The sequence below is a fragment of the Ostrinia furnacalis genome, unplaced genomic scaffold (assembly GCF_004193835.3).
Source record: "Ostrinia furnacalis isolate ACB-3 unplaced genomic scaffold, ASM419383v2 OfSCF1638, whole genome shotgun sequence".
Lineage (NCBI taxonomy): Eukaryota > Metazoa > Arthropoda > Insecta > Lepidoptera > Crambidae > Ostrinia > Ostrinia furnacalis.
Genome location: NW_021131877.1, coordinates 1,286,711 through 1,303,392, shown reverse-complemented (window position 1 = coordinate 1,303,392; position 16,682 = coordinate 1,286,711). Strand labels below are relative to the sequence as shown.

The 16,682-nt window shown below is 36.9% G+C and overlaps 1 protein-coding gene across 1 annotated transcript; it reads right to left on the bottom strand.

The window, feature by feature from the left end:
• Nucleotides 1-3,898: 3,898 nt before the first annotated feature.
• Nucleotides 3,899-11,667, bottom strand: LOC114353262 (transmembrane 7 superfamily member 3). Its single transcript, XM_028305180.1, has 9 exons — nt 11,311-11,667; nt 10,631-10,966; nt 9,666-9,925; nt 9,108-9,282; nt 8,236-8,403; nt 7,679-7,831; nt 6,837-7,103; nt 6,198-6,357; nt 3,899-4,160 (listed from the first exon to the last, which is right to left on the bottom strand). Exons 1-9 carry the CDS (start codon nt 11,381-11,383, stop codon nt 4,088-4,090), a joined length of 1,665 nt encoding a protein of 554 aa, XP_028160981.1. The 5' UTR covers nt 11,384-11,667; the 3' UTR covers nt 3,899-4,087.
• Between the last annotated feature and the right edge of the window lie 5,015 nt (nt 11,668-16,682).

The following is a 16,682-nucleotide window of genomic DNA, read 5'->3' as shown; positions in this document are numbered from 1 at the left end:
GATGGAGGCGTTTCATTTCATACCTACATTTTATCGAGATTTAGCCTATGTTACTCGTAAGTAATGTAGCTTTCAAATGGTGAAAGAATATTTAAAAACGGTCCAGTAGTTTTTAAGCCTATTCATTACAACCAAACAAAGTTTTCCTCTTTATAATATTACTAGCTTTCCGCCCGCGGCTTCGCCCGCGTGGAATTTTGTCTGTCACAGAAAAACTTTATCGCGCGCGTCCCTGTTTCAAAAACCGGGATAAAAACTATCCTATGTTCTTTCTCGGGACTCAAACTATCTCTATGCCAAATTTCATCAAAATCGGTTGAGAGGTTTAAGCGGGAAAGCGTAACAGACAGACAGACAGACAGACAGACAGACAGATTATCCGTATTGCTATGATACAGGTCGGCTAAATTTGTTGACATTTTCAAAAATGCGCACAGGCTATATGCTACGCGCAAAATGTCTGAAAACAAACTTTTTCGTAATACAATTATAAAATCTATGTACATTTTCACTATCAGACGTATTGCTATAATACCGGCTGTCTTTTTTTTTTGACACAGCAGAAATGGCCTCCCACGCAGTTGCTACACTTTCGACCGTTACTACACACCTAGTCGGGTTCAGAATCATACAATCTAACGATTTTATAGGGTTTTTGCCGTATTGCTATGAGACATGGTTTTGGTCGTGGGCTCTCGTACTATTAGCATTAATGTGTATTGAGGCAGACATACTTCGTCGGATAAATTTCGACGATGTAATCTCGGAGTTTGCTCTGATTAAGGCAAGGAAAATAATGTTTTAAGTTTTACATTTTACCTACTACACTTTCTATTTTGATGAACTTACATTTTATACTTTATACCTTCCATTCCATTCCTTCCATTTCCATTTAAGCAATAGAGGGCCTACACAGGCTCTGTGCTTAAGGCCTCGGATACTCTTAATCCGCCACTGGTGGCCATAGGAACTCTATAATAAAACGACTTAAATGCATCGAGTTTGGGCTCGTTCGTTTTGTATTGATGAGTATTTTAATTCTATATAGTAATCGGGGTCTAATGATGGAGCTGGAAGGTAATTCGCAATAAAACGACACAATCGCATCAAGTTTGGGTTTGGTTCAATTTTAATTTCTGTGATGGGTCTGGGTGTTAATATGTATAATAAGTTTGTATTTACAAAAAAAATAATATTTAAGTATGTTTATATCCGTTTTCTAGTGAGCGGACGCTGTGAATGTACGTCACACGGGGTCACGTGACCGTCGGCGGGACTCAATATTTAAGCGAACTTTGAATGCCTATAAAATCATAACTACTGGGTATTTTTGAATGAAATAAAAACTAATGTATTTGTAAATGTAAAAGCTTAAGTGTAACATAGGTTTCAAGTGATTTTGCATACCTAGTAACATTCTCAATTGTAAGTATACGGAGACAACATTAAAAAATGTTTTTGTTATTTTGAAAAATAATGTTTATTGATATTAAGAATAACAATCACAGCAATAAGTATAGTAGATCACAAAGTCATGGCCAGTCTTACGACATTAAGATATTTTTAAGAAAAAGTAAGTAACTATTTGGCATATTTGTAGTAAGAGAGCATCTATTCTATTTCATTGCTTTAAGCATATTCTTAACTAATAACAAGCATTTTTAATTAAAATATCTAAAAACTACTAATATTTTATATGATTACCTATCATGCTATAACAACCTTTTTATTTGGGCATAGAGATAAAATATTTTCATACAAATTTATACAGTAGTTGCCCTTCCAAAACAATACGACTTTTTTTTTATTCAATTTTAAACTTTATGCTATGGACACAAAAGCGGGGTTTGTTAGTTAATAGGTTGATCTACACTGACGACTGTAGCATACTACTGAAACTTACAGAACCTTAATACAAATAACAAAACATTTTGTAAATAAAATATTTTCTGATATGTGCCTGTGACCCACTTACAAACAATATTGAATATCGCTCGGAATAGCCAAGACTACTTTTCTAAAAATTAGGAAAATAAGCTAGTTTGGCAACAAGCCAGTATACTTATTTAACCCTTAAATGCATGATTTTTTATTTAGTTATGAAAAAAATATTTCAATTAGATTTTTAGTCACAGATAAGGGGAAAAATAATAAAAAAAATCTTAGTACGAAAAAAAAGTATATTTTTGAAAATTAACAGTATGTAGCCAAATGTCTACACCATGCGTTTGTATGCCGTAAAATTGTTCTATGGTTTGTTTATTTGGCTTTTCTTTTCAGCATGTTTGGCTCGCTATCTGAAAAGGAAATTGAGGCAGCTCTTGCTGCTTTAAATGATGGTGCAGTCTCAGAAGATGATGACAATTTATATGATGATAACATCGATTATTACCCAAACGTACGGGATTTGTTGCATGATCGGGATGAGGAGTCCATAGATCATAATCTACCCTTGGAACATAACGAAGACCCTGGAACATAACCCTCCCATAGTCTATGAAGAGGAGCATATATTAGATCAGATCTTCGTTATGTTCCAAGGGTAGATTATGATCTATGGACTCCTCATCCAGATCATGCAATAAATCCCGTACGTTTGAGTAAAAATCGATATTATCATCATCTAAATTTTCATCATCTTCTGAGACTGCACCATCATTTAAAGCAGCAAGAGCTGCCTCAATTTCCTTTTCAGATAGCGAGCCAAACATGCTGAAAAGAAAAGCCAAATAAGCAAACCATAGAACAATTTTATGGCATAAACGCATGGTGTAGACATTTGGCTACATACACAAAAATCAAGTCGAAGGCACATTCGGGATAGATTACCAAAAAAATAAGTTATAATAATGAATTCTTACATTATTTCTAACACGTATGTATTTTTTTCCAATCGTTTTAGCAATTAATTCTCACTGAATCCGAAATTAAAATACCACAAATTTTAACACTACCAATTTTTTCTCTTTCGCAATCGCTACGTCAAATATCGGTTAATTTTTTTTCAAATATACCTTCATTTGCGTTTTTTTTATTTTTATTATGATGTTTTCTATGATATTAGCATACGTTCAGAAACGCTTATAAAATGTGTTACTTTTTATAATTAAAAAAGTACTTCGTAGACATATGGCAACACTATGCATTTAAGGGTTAAGATCCTGGATTTATAGTAATAAAGCAGTTCTAATGGGGAATGAGAGGTGTTACCTACCTCCCCTTAAGTAATAATTCCCATTTTAATCAATATCTTGATTTGAGACCTTTTAAGCTTAATAACTATATTCTTATTTACTAAAGCCTGGTCCGTGAGCACGTAGAATTTTGTCCAATGACCCCAAGCTACCCATCCTTATCGCTCGCGCGTAATTACATAATATATTGCTGTCGCGACTGTGCGACGGGCGCCCGCAGTGAGTGTGCGAGCGCGACAGCAACATAATTATACGCGAGCGATAAGGATGGGTAGCTTGGGGTCATTGGACAAAATTCTACGTGCTCACGGACCAGGCTTTAGCCTATGACTGGCTACAGGCCTACCGCAAACTTAATCAGTGCAACAAGTACGGGAGCGGCACGGAAGGGTGTTTTTGTGACGTCAAATGTCAGCGGAGACTGCAGATGTGCTTCCAGTCTTGTTTACTGTGTTACCTATGTCATATTGTCGCTCCAGTACCGCCCCCATACCGCAGGCACTGAATAATATGACTATGACTATACACTAGACCTGTAGTTATGTTAACTCAATAACTACTGGGTATAAGGCAATTATCACACTGCACCGCGCTCCGCCGCGGTCCGCGTGGCGACATAATAACGAATCCCGCGCGCAAACGCGTTGTAGTGTGTTGTGCCGCGCGTGTTTTCTATAGAAACTGAGGAACTTGAATATAATTAATAAATCAGTCGTCCCACGTACCGCGGCGGAGCGCGGTGCAGTGTGATAATCGCCTAACGCAAAAAAGTAGGCCATAGGTCTGCTAAGAAAATATAAGCCTAGGAATATTTAATTTTTTTTATGTTGGTGCATTTTTTGGTTGTTTTAAAATACTTATTTCGTATAAAATAAAAATAATAAAGACATCACCTAGGCCAGTAAAGGAGTTCTTTCGTCGCTTCCATTGCGGCGCGCGGCTGAACTGAGAGATGAGACGAAGTTTCTGAAAAAATAAAAACAACAGATTAAGAAAGAACAAAATATTGTTTCGTAGGTAGATTTATTAAGGTAATAAAAATGCCACATGGAATTAAGCTCGCCTGTTGTACTACTATTTGTTGTGTGCAATAAAGATTTTAAATAAATAAACAAATGAAATGAAACTCGAGTCTAGGTTTATGCTTAAGTCAGTCAGTGCCTGAGGTATGTGAGCGGCACGGGGATAACTTTGACATAATAATATTATGACGTCACAGAGCATAAAAATCTGAAGCATCTGTGTGCCTACCATGAGTTTACGTTAGGTGTGCTCGCTAGCGACTGCGTAAAAAAATGACATTTAAATGTATGACATATTGTGCAGCGCCCCTAGCGGCTACTTTCAAGAAATAAAATCTTCATAGAATTTTTTGACGTATTCGCTAGCGAGCTCACCTAACGTAAACTCATGGTAGGCACACAGTTTGACGTCTAAAAAACACCCTCACGTGCCGCTAAATGCCAAAACATATGAAGTAAGTTATATTGAGAAACTACAAAAGCTAGTTTCTTTCCCGCGGCTTTACCCGCGTGAAATTTAATTTGTCACAGATCGTCATAAATTATAGCCTATATGTTATTCTGGGTTATAAACAATAGTACTGTAAAGTTTCATCAAAATGCGTTCAGTAGTTTTTTTTATATTTTTTTTATGCATAACAAGGCAGGTATTTGACCACAATCGCACTTGATGTAAAGTGTTAGGTTTTTGCGTGAAATAGTAACAAACATCCAGACATCCAAACTTTCGCATTTATAATATTAGTAGGATATAAACAACTAGATTTGCTAAAACCTTGGAATGTTTACGCTTGACGGACTATTTATTACTCGTTTCTAATAAGAAAGCAATTGTTTTGAACGCATTACGAAATACACTACACGACTTTTACTAGCAGTCGCACAAAATACTAAAAATAATTATTTTTTTTAAAATTCAATTTATTTTAATTTTTTTTTATTCCTGTTGTCCCCACCATTGGAGAAAACAGGAATTTTATTAAATACTTTTTTTTATTTCCGTTGTCCCACTTCTGCTGGCCGGTATGGAACAACACAACGGGAATAAAAAACAACTAAAAAAAAATTAAATTCCACCAGTGGACACAAATCTGGTGGGGACAGGGTAAAAACCATTTTCATCATCATAAACAGGTTCGATGACTTACATTATGATAAGAAGAAGTTACAGCTAAAGTCATTCCTAGCCCATTTTATTTATAGTATGATAAGCACTAGATAAATTCAATAATAATACAATAAGTAAGCATATTTGTGCAGCTATTTTACTTCGCGTGTGGGCATTAAAGTCATTTAATTTAATTTTACATTCCACCACGTTTTTTTTTTAATTGTAGTTGGTAGTTTCGGAACATAACCCAGTGATACCTAGTCTTCGATATCCGAACAACTACCTAATAACATACCTTGAGATAAACTTGCGCATACTCTTGAACAAAGGGAAATCCCCATTCCCCTTTCGTTCAAGAGTCAAAATAGAGGCGAGGGCGCCCACGGTTGTGGTATTGTCAAAACGGGAATCCGCTGCTTACTTACTCATAACGCTACCACAAAGTAGTGTAGTACCTAGTTCAGAAAAACTCACCTGGTAGACTGGTACGGCACCATAGCCTGAGAACTCCGGTCGCTCTGACGAACACTCCTGGATGGAAGGGTAGAGAGCGGGAAAGCGATTGGAATCACCCCACAAAGTAAAAGTATTGTGTACTTTCACAAAAACATAGGTACTCGCACCTGGTAGTGGAACCTGGTGGTTACTTATACCTTTGTTTTGTCAACTGTCATCCGCTTTGAACTGGAGGGAAGTCGAACCTTAACTTCGAACTCCTCCTATGATCTTCTGATTTAATTCGATGACAGTTTAACTTCCCCCAGGACATACTTGACCTTCACTGGTTGGGTTTTTATTGGCGGTCAAGCTGTAGATCCTGGCTATACAGGAGATGTAGAGTGGGAATGAGAAGTGAGAATAGTTCAGTACCTGATAGTGGCTGGCACGGCGCCATAGCCCGAGGGTTCTGGTCTCTCTTGACGGACACTTCTGGGCGGAGGGGGGAAGGGGGGGCGTCCGCGGTTTTGGTGCGCTTGGAACAGGAACCCACTGACCGCTAGCCCTATCCATAACGCCACCACTATTCCATCTGAAAACAGACGATTATTAAGCAAATATTCAGGGCCTACTGTTTTCAGTAGAGTGTTTGACACGTCGTGAAAAGTCAAAGTATTTACAAGGAAAAAAATAAGGAAGGGACATTGTCACTGTACGAGCTATTGTATACGGTACGGATCCGGATATTCAGGTATTTTTCTTTTGTTTGTCAAAAATACTTCCGTGTCAGATTTTATGAGCAGATTTAGAAGTCGGGCATAGACTAATCCAATTGAAAATACCATCATCATCATTTAGCAGTTCACTGCTGGACCTCTGATATAGGCCTCTTCCAAATCCAATAAACACCATTTTAACCTGTCTTAGGCTTAGCTAGATACTAGTTACTGCTAAGGACTTTTCAAAAGACTTTACTCCACCATGCTAGACTATTCTTGATGAGTCACAAAAGTGAAAGAATCACAAAGATTAATTGAGATTATTCGGAAAACATTACATTCAGTCACTTACCTCTCCATTGAAATGGTGTATTGAGCATAGCAAGATTAAACTTAGGCACCGTAGCTCTTCTGATAGTGTTGATGATGATATACTTGATGTTAGACCCTAAGTAGAAGTCGATAGGGTATACTATAGCGTACGCGCCGAGTATTGCACAGCAAACGAAATTGGACACGAATGCTAGCGAGACCAGGATTAGTGATGCCACAGACATTATTATGATAAATAGGACCCAAAAATTGGAGTCGTCTTGCAGTACTGGTAGATAACCTGGACCTGGAAAAATAATGAAAAATTACGCACAAGGGTCTTTTAAATCAAGGGATTTTAAATAAGTAAACGTAAGTCACTATTCATCATCATTTCAGCCATATGACGTCCACTGCTGAACATAGGCCTCCACTGATTTCCACAATGGCCGGTTGGTAGCGGACTTCATCCAGCGTCTTCTTGCTACCTTTATGCTGACGGGGCAGCAAGGTTCTGGAGTGGAGGCCACGTACCGGAAAGCGCAACGTAGGACGTCCACCCACAAAGTGGACCGACGACCTCATGGCGTAAGTAGGTATTTGAAAGAAAACTAACAGCTACAATGATTTTAGGAAAGCTCAAGGCATGTCTTACCAATTTACTGACGAACTGAAGCTGAACGAAGAAGAAATGTGGAAACAACGAAATCTCATTGGTTACTTAATCAAAACGCTCCGCTTTGGTGGAAACCGGCCTTTAACCATAGTGTATTTTTCAGAGACTGATGAATACCCTAGAAGCAGTCAATTTTCCAGGCCAACCGAAGGATTGACAAAATTGTACTCTCTATTCATACATTCAAGTCATGAAATCCCACTAACCCGGAATCTGGCTGTAGACGATGGCTGACAACAGAAAGCCCAGGTTAAGGGCGGGCAAGGACACGGCGATCACCGGAATCCCGTAGTACCACCAGAATGTCAACCAGAAAGCACCAAAGAATATTCCAGAGATAATTGACGCCATAAGTAAAGCTGGAAAAAAATGTAACATGAATAGAGAGATAATTACCATATTAGAGTAGGTAGGGGAGGCCGAGGAGCGTTGTAACAGAGGTAAGTTGTCACAAAGCCAGTTTCTCTGCTCCTATGATAGCTGACAGTTTCAGGCAAACTGTGGAGTGTGTGAAACGCAAACGGGACAAACTTTAATTTCACTAATTGGGTTTTTATTAGCGTACAAGCTGTAGAACCTGACTACACAGGAGTTGCAGCGGTGGGAAAGAGAGGTGCGAATAGTCCGTAAAAAACGGTGGAATGTCGAAAGAGCAACGAATTCGCGAATTTGCTTGATAAACTGTCTTATAATTCAGAGAAATTGACTTGACTCTCCTCGGTCTCCCCTACAAATGACGATCAACTTTTTCATATAAGCTCACCAAATGTATCCAATGTGACTTGCGTAGATATAACTATGTAAGTGAGCACGAATCCGCCCAACATCCCCATTAGGAACATCTCAGTCTTGAAGAAACGATGGCCGAAATAACACACGAAAATGCCCACGAATAGCAACATGGCGCATATAAATCTTGATAGAACATCATCTGCAAGCAATGTATGTCATTCAATATCCTAATAAAAATTATCTTACTATGTAGGTTTGCCATACTGGATGCGATCTGCGGTCTAAGTAATCATACATTATGCGGGCTGCATTCACTTTGACCTGACCGCAGACCGCATACAGAGCGACAACTCCTTAAGTCTATCGCAGTTTTATGAGAAGCTACCTTCAGCCTCAAACTACCTTAATTCTATCTTCAAGATTTCTTGCTAGCACCATGCTCACGCCGCCGTGCCTAGGAAGTCTTAAAACTCAAAAATTTCAAAGGACTGTATATTCTTCAGCACATCAAACTTTAGTTGCAAAGTAGTTCCTGCCTGTTACAGTTGACATATTAAGGTCTTTTGTTTCTATTGGGCACTCTGGACTTTAAATATTCCCAAGCCCAGCTCGACCAAGCCCCCCCACCTGTTCTAAAAAAAAAGTTAAGCGCTAGGAAAAGGGACTCAGTGGTCACAGGCCTAGGGCGCCCAGTGAGTTAAAGATGACCCTGCAGCGCTGTTAGCTTAAGTTTTCACCAAAGCGGAGAGATGAGTTTGAATGACCTATCAGATTTCGTTTTTATACTGGTAAAAACTGGGCTTAACAGCGCTACTGGGCCGTCTATAACTCAGTGGGTACCCTGCAACCTTGGGGTGCCTTGTCCTAGTGTTTAATTTTACGGGGTTTAACGTTAATACTAACCGATGAGCTCACAGCCATCGTCGACCGGCTGGCAACCATAAGTGGCCGTGGGCACGTAAACTGAGTAGTAATTGGGGTTGTCGGAGTTTTGGGCCACCGCCACGTATACCGCGCCGGTCCCAGGGTACAAACTCAACATGCGACGCATGCGCCACGCTATTGAGCTTAGCGGTATCTAAAAGCAGTTTTTCACTCAATACAATACTTAATATAGGTAGGTACATGCACTGGTGTTACATGCTGGCCCCAACGTTGGTCCCAGCAGCACTCGTCCAACGTGTGCTTCTGGAAAACAGCTTTCCCAACGTTGGTGCCAGTATTATTTTTTTTAGATCCACACGTTGGACGAGTGACATTGGTGGGCTCAACATTGGGGTCGGTGTGAAGCCGGCCTTAAAAGATACATACAGCCGAACATGGAACCTCCTCCTTTTTTGAAGTCGGTTAAAAAACAGTGGTGTGACTTTGTGTACAGTCGAACGCAAAATCAAATGGACTATTTTAAAATCAAGTTCCTAAACTATGTAATATGTTTGAAATATCAATTAAAAAGCTCACCCAATTTGCATTTTCTCTGATGTTATCATAAGTCATCATTTTCATAATACCCTCAAAATAGGTATCAGCATCGTAATTTCCCGTTGGTAAGTACATCATATAAAATTCGACCTTAACTTTTACGACATTGAGACACTTATCATCTGAATAATATCTGGCTGGTGCGGTATCAACAACAACATAGTCTTTGTTCAGTTTTGTGGTCAAAAATGGAGATACAGGGATTGGAAACTCCATGTTACAACCTCCAGGTATAGGATCTGAAATAAAATGACAACTGAAAACGGAATTCTGTAAGGCTTAGGACAAAGTCTACCTACACAAAAGTTCTGTATCGAACTTCACAACAACGATGCAAAAAAATTGTTTGAACTTGAACTTTTATTTATTATTAGGTAGGTAGGTAGGTACGCTACGGAAATTATGCTCGTTTGTCGTCAGCCTAAAGGTTGATTTTAAAATGATTTAAACCGCCTTGCTTGCTGTATGCCAGAGATTTATGGCAAGTAGAAAACCATAGTGTGATATGTTATTTGGTGACCTTTCTAAATAAAATAAATAAATAGTGAAGAAAAGACTTTTTTGCCCTATAGTGTATGTGGGAAGAGCTTGAAAACTAAAACCATTTGCCTAAAGTTGTAGTTTTGTTTAACATGAGCAAGGAAATAATTTGTCTAATGACTATAAATACACACAGGAAAACCATAAGTTGAGATACACACTGAAATAGGTACCTATTCATTTTACACAAATGAAGTGAATTAAATTCCTACTCAAGTAAAACATGCTTCTTTAAAAAACATTGTTCATAATAAGTAGGTATATCAATTAATCAATGACGTGTTCATCAGGATTAATGTATGATCAAGATGTAAAATCGCAACCATTGGAAAAAAAACTTATAAAAAACTAAAATAACTGTAAGTCCTACAATAAAATGTATAAAACAAAGAGAGAAAAATTACCTTGATATCTATATCCAAGAAGTGTTACAAGAACTTTTAAATCAACATCTTTATTCTGGTTGTATACATAAAAAGTATCCATTTTTGGTTTAACCGAACTGTAGAGGCCAACATTTGTTCCCGAAACATAAGAGCCTTTTACATAGGTGTTGTTATATACTGTTATATCATACAAATGACTATGCACTTGGAATATAACAAATGATACATTTTTGTCTATATTATTAAAATTTACTTTGACAGAGGACGAGCGAGTGATATTAAAAAACCCACTGTAAAGTAGTCTATTAGGCCAGGTTGTTGTCTTATTTATAGGTATTGTTATCTTATCTTCACCTGAAAAAGAAAGGTAAATTAATAAAAAATAAGTTGTTATGGTGTATGGTCAATCGCTGTGGCATCCAGTTTGGAGATCCCGGGTTTGACTCCCAGATGGACATAACTAGAAATAAATAAAATATCCAGCAAAATAATTCTGATGGTAATGACTTTTTATGGCAGTATAATAAATATAGAAGTAAAGCCAAAAGTGGCACATAAATTACTACTGTGGTAAGGAAAGTATACATTTTTTTTATAATACGAAATCCATTTTAATTGTAAAAATAATGTAAATTAAAGTAAGGTAAATAGTACCTAGGTAACTTTATCACTTTTAGTAGAAGCGAGAAGGTACTTACCGGTAATATTTTTTACTACACATAATAAAAATATAGTAATAGCTAAAAACCAAGTGGAACTTTGGGAGATCATTTTCACTGCACCATTTATTACACAGTTACACACTTTTAGGGATAAAATTACACTACGGACTGTACAGAACTTCGAACCCTGAAAAACATTGTTTTGCTGTCAAAGTCAGCTGACGAACACTAAAGAAGGACGATCGTTTTGCTTTTCACTTTCGATTTCTCCTCTACATTAGAGTTCATTACTCATTTAGCGCATAACACAAATAAAAATATTTTATAAACGCAATACAACGCAGTACATTGAACTGGAAAATGATAACAAATAGAAAGAAACAATATTTTAACTGCATGACTGACAGCGGCAATAATATGTCAAACAAATAACACCGGCATTAATCCTCAAAAAAATTCTTAAACCTTATGCAATAGAGTCTAGTTTTGATTGTACTGCAGTGTCATAAACTAAAGCGCCCTCTGCCACACAACGAAATCAGTGAATGAGTGAACGACCGGTGAGCTAGGACGTAGAGTGAGATAGGTCTATTTATCTTTCTCTTTTTACAGAACAACCTTATTGTATAACACCTTAAAATTTTAATTTAATATTTTTGTATGGATGGATCAATAATCAAAGGGACGGAAAAGCAGATAATATTATTTGCTTATCATTTTAGTTTAATACAGATTTATTATAAATATGAATGCTCCAACTTTTAGAACTTTTTGTAGAAGAGAATTAAGAATTATTTATTAATAAAATATACGAACAAAAGATTAACGACGCGTCTACTTGGTTTCAATAATCATGAGTCGAATTTTAAATTTAATCTCAAGCGAATGAAGAAAATGTTTCAGTCAGTTCCTATCAGGTTTTGAACTGTATCAAAATTCATGATTGAGAAACCGGAATTTCAAAAATGTAAGAAATGCTAGTTTGGTCAAAACTCAAAACACTGTTGGTTAGTTTGATGATTCGTATAATGAGAAAATTAAAATTTTCTTTTCTCTTTCTTTAAAAATTATAATTTATTTAGCGTTATGTAGTATTCCTACTAGCGAACTTGAACGAACCGGCCGGCCGAGTGCGATCGATTCCGTCCGCGGCCGCTAGAGCGCATTCACGCTCACGTCAAATTCTCGATTTCTCAAACATGGCGCCGCGATCAATGAAGTTGTAATGTGTAGTGAAGTCTAGTGTAAAAAATTGAAATGATTTCACCTTGTGTTGTTTTTGTGTGTGATATTAACCATTAATGGGCCATGGGGAGGGGCCAGGAGTTGCTAGATGCAGCCCGCAATGGCGAGAGGCGAACTGTCGAAAAAATACTGGGACAAATAACGAAAAGGAGTGGTCCTTTTACAAGGTGGGTCTTTTCATGTTTTAGCAAATGATAAGATCACTTTGCGGCCGGTTTTGGTGAAATGTAGCATACTGCAAAGTACGTTTAATTTACTATCATGTCAGAATGCAAGAACCACGTAGGCTGTCATTGATCAACAATATCGAAGTGTTTTCTTGTAACTTGTAGGGGAGATTTTTTTCAATGTTTACTAGCTTATCAGCATTTCTTGACTGATCATCGCCTATAGCTACATCGTTATGTCGATGATTATTGTTTATTGTGTCGTAGAATCCATTTGAACAGCGATTAATTTATTGATTGCAAGGTCAGTTGATGCCATACTATGTAGGTATTTAACTACACATCCTCACCAACTATACCTACTCGAGTTTCTTAGAATCTCAAGCGGGTTTCCTTAAATTATTCTTAGATATATGTGAGTATGCTTTTGTATTCTGTGTTCTCTGTAGCTAGTGGTTTAGTAAACATGTAGGTAGTAAGTAGGAGTTTTATTAATTTAATTTTATGATAAACAGTTTTCAGAAACTTGCATTACATGTACATTTATAAGTATCTACTTGGCATAATATTAGGCAAGATAAAGATTTTATATGAATTTTCACGCAAGTAGTAATTTGAATTACATATTTAAAATATTATGGTAAAGGACCATAACGTTGTTACAACCACAAATTCCACAGTGTTTACCTTGACATGCTGTCACATGTACAGAAGACTACATAAAACTAAACATTCACCATCCTATGTAGTTATCATAAGAGTTATTTTGCTATAAAATGTATTCTGATTTGCTGTTCAATTTGAGTAATTGATGTGGTATGTAATTGACAAAAAAAATATCAAAATAGTTTCTATATTTACACATTAGATGTCCACAACATTAGATGAAAACAAACCCTTCAAAAACAGACATCGAAATATTCGTAAACATTGCGAATCACATTTTAATTCTGTCTTAAACTTACATTCTCGGTGAGGGTCAGGCATATCCAGCTGACTGAAAATCTCTCTCATTAAAATAAATGTTGTTATTGGAGATAAAAAAGGTTTCTAAGTTTTAGTGCTGAGATAAAATTGTTTATGTTAGATAGATTAAGATAAGAAGTATTTTTGACATATCCTGGTTGTTTATATAAGATAATCATTCTACTATAGAAGATCGTGTCAAATGATTACGATTGCTTTACACAATTCCACCTCATGTCATTAACAAGTTTTCATTTAAGAAAGTACTTAAACGTGCAGGTCCTTTAAACCTTATCCAGGCTCTGGTTAAATAGAGCCCACATCAATGTGAACTTTATGCTGTGAAGATATGGTAGAAAACAATAACTTTTTTTTTGATGCATGATGTAGGTACTTACCATTTACCTAACTTACTTCTTTAAAAGGATTTACTAGACAATGCAATAAGCATGCATTCTTCTACCTGAATTGTCCATAGACAATAAGAAAAACTATGTTAATAGCTATTTATTTTGGACCATCAAATAGAACCAAAAATGTCTTGATTGTGACAATAGGAAAACCATTTCATTTGTACGGACTATGGATTGAGGAAAACTGTTAATAATACAAAGTAGTAAGTTATGATTGTTTGTTGTCTTTCTGCAACAATAAATGTCTTGATGGTTGTGTGATTGATTAGATAAAATATTTGTTTTACAGATCTATAAACCTACAAATTGGTACTTATCCAAAATGTTTCTACAGATTCTCATCACAAGCATAATCCTGCTTTTTTATTCAGTAACGAAAATTAAGTAATTGGTAATATTAACACCATCCTCACTCCAACAGCAGTCATGCATTTCCATTATTAAATTCAATCAAATTAGACAAAGGCACATTTGTAGCCAAAGTTTTTTACTTATTATTAGTATGTAGTGGATGGATTGCAGTTCTGGATAGTCTGCAGTTGTACAGAATCAAAAAGTTTCATTGCACACCTATCTTGGTTTGGTAGTACAAATAGCTTGTCTACTCTTAAGAAGAAATCTCAATATCAAAGGTACGACTGTAATCTAAAAGCAGTTATCTATTTAAGGAAGTGGGATAACTGAAACCATTAAAGTGAAGTGTTTGGCTGCGGGCCAGACGCCAATCGATGTTGAGGAACGATCGTTGAACTTTCGTATGTCCGTGTTAGTCCAGGACTGCCTAACCAGGCTGCACATGTACTTAGTTTAGTATAGAGTTAGTATGCAGAACATTGCACTGTGCGGAAACATAAAATCTGCGCGATTTTGTCCATCAGCAATTCAATTCCTAAACAAGCATGGTTGGCTGCTATCCACCTAACAGACCTTCAAAATAAATTCAATACCATCGGGAATAATCCGCGAAAAACGTGTCGTTGACGTAATGGAAATGGAAATTCTGTATGCCATGTTGTATATGGATGAAAACCATAATAAATCGGCAATAATCGGCATGCGTATGCTATGGTACAGTCGACACGCTAAGCGTTACGCGCATTAAGCTAATATTCGGATATTTTTAGCACGAAACCAGGGATGGTCAGACACTTATCTGTGTTTACATGTAAATGTTGACTTAAAGAAAATATGCCCTACCTTACTCTTTGCAAAAGGTGTGATAAATAACATTATCCACCATATTTTCCGCTAGCGTAACTTCGCAACAAAATTGCTATTGGAATGTTCTAGCTACCCTATGCTAGCTGTTTTGTTTACCAAATTATTTCTAAGGATTCAGTGAAGCCAAACTAATTAGCGCATTAGCCATGGATCGGGTATGTGACAGTTGTAGATACTAATTAAAGAGGTTTGCGACTGCGAGAGTTTCGTGAAAGTAGCAACAATCTTCAATCGAAATTGTTTACTTACTATAAGGGCCTTTTTCTACGGCAATCCAGTTCTTCGCGACCCTGCATTGCTGATTGATTGATCCCGAAAATCCTGTTTGCAGGTCCCGCAAAAAACCGATACGAATTTGGAATTCAAATTTTAAACACACACTTGTGTGTTCCAGAAAGCGCAACGTAGGACGTCCACCCACAGGGTAGCAGGAAGGCGCTGGATTCAGGCCGATTCCAGCCGGTCATTGTGGAAATCATTGGGGGAGGCCTTTGTTCAGCTGCAGTGGACGTCCTATGTCTAAAATGAAGATGATTGTGTTTTCACACGACACTCCAGTTTTGAGAGGTCATGCAGGACTGCATCCCGTAAAACTGGATTGCCGTTTTAACGGCTCTTGTTCTTAAAACTACTTGAAGGGATCTGAAAAAAAAAATTCCTGAAAAAACCTGTATTTCCCCGTGGGAAAGAGCCCTCACCCGGAATAATACCTCTTAATAGGTGTTATTTATCAGTGAAATGGACGATTGGCGATCCAATCACGTAATGGCGTTATCAAGTTGACCCGATTTCGTGACGGTACATTTTAATTGTCGATTGAGTGTTTCCGTGATTATGGACACAGATATAAACACTACTTTGTACCTGAGTTACGATTATTGATGATTGAACAATCTTAACATTCTGGGCAAAGGTCATAAATGACTATTTTATTACATGGGTTCATGATCTAATATCAAAGATCAAAGTTGATATACTAGTTTCAGTTTCAATACAAAATTTAACAATCGTGATTCGTAATTGTAATAGGTAGAAGAGCATCTTCTGTTTCTGAAAAGCTAATTTAATCTGTTTTCCGGATAAATCGATTTTCGTTTATCTACATAGTACTTACCTAGATGGGTACATATTGTAAATACTACAAACCTGATGCGCTATGTTACCAATAAACGGTAGTACATGTTGTACTTAATTAGTTATTAAACGTAATGATGTATTTATGTTAATTCTTTCCTCGTGTTTACTTTATAATAAAGGTGCATTCACATAGCATCATCATGCGTGAGGTGTATTAAGTCGTCCTTATGTCGGTTGTACCGGCTTCTGTCTCTTATAATGTCCTACGCACACCACGTAAAGAGAACGTAGTAATGTAAACACACCTTACTATGTTTAA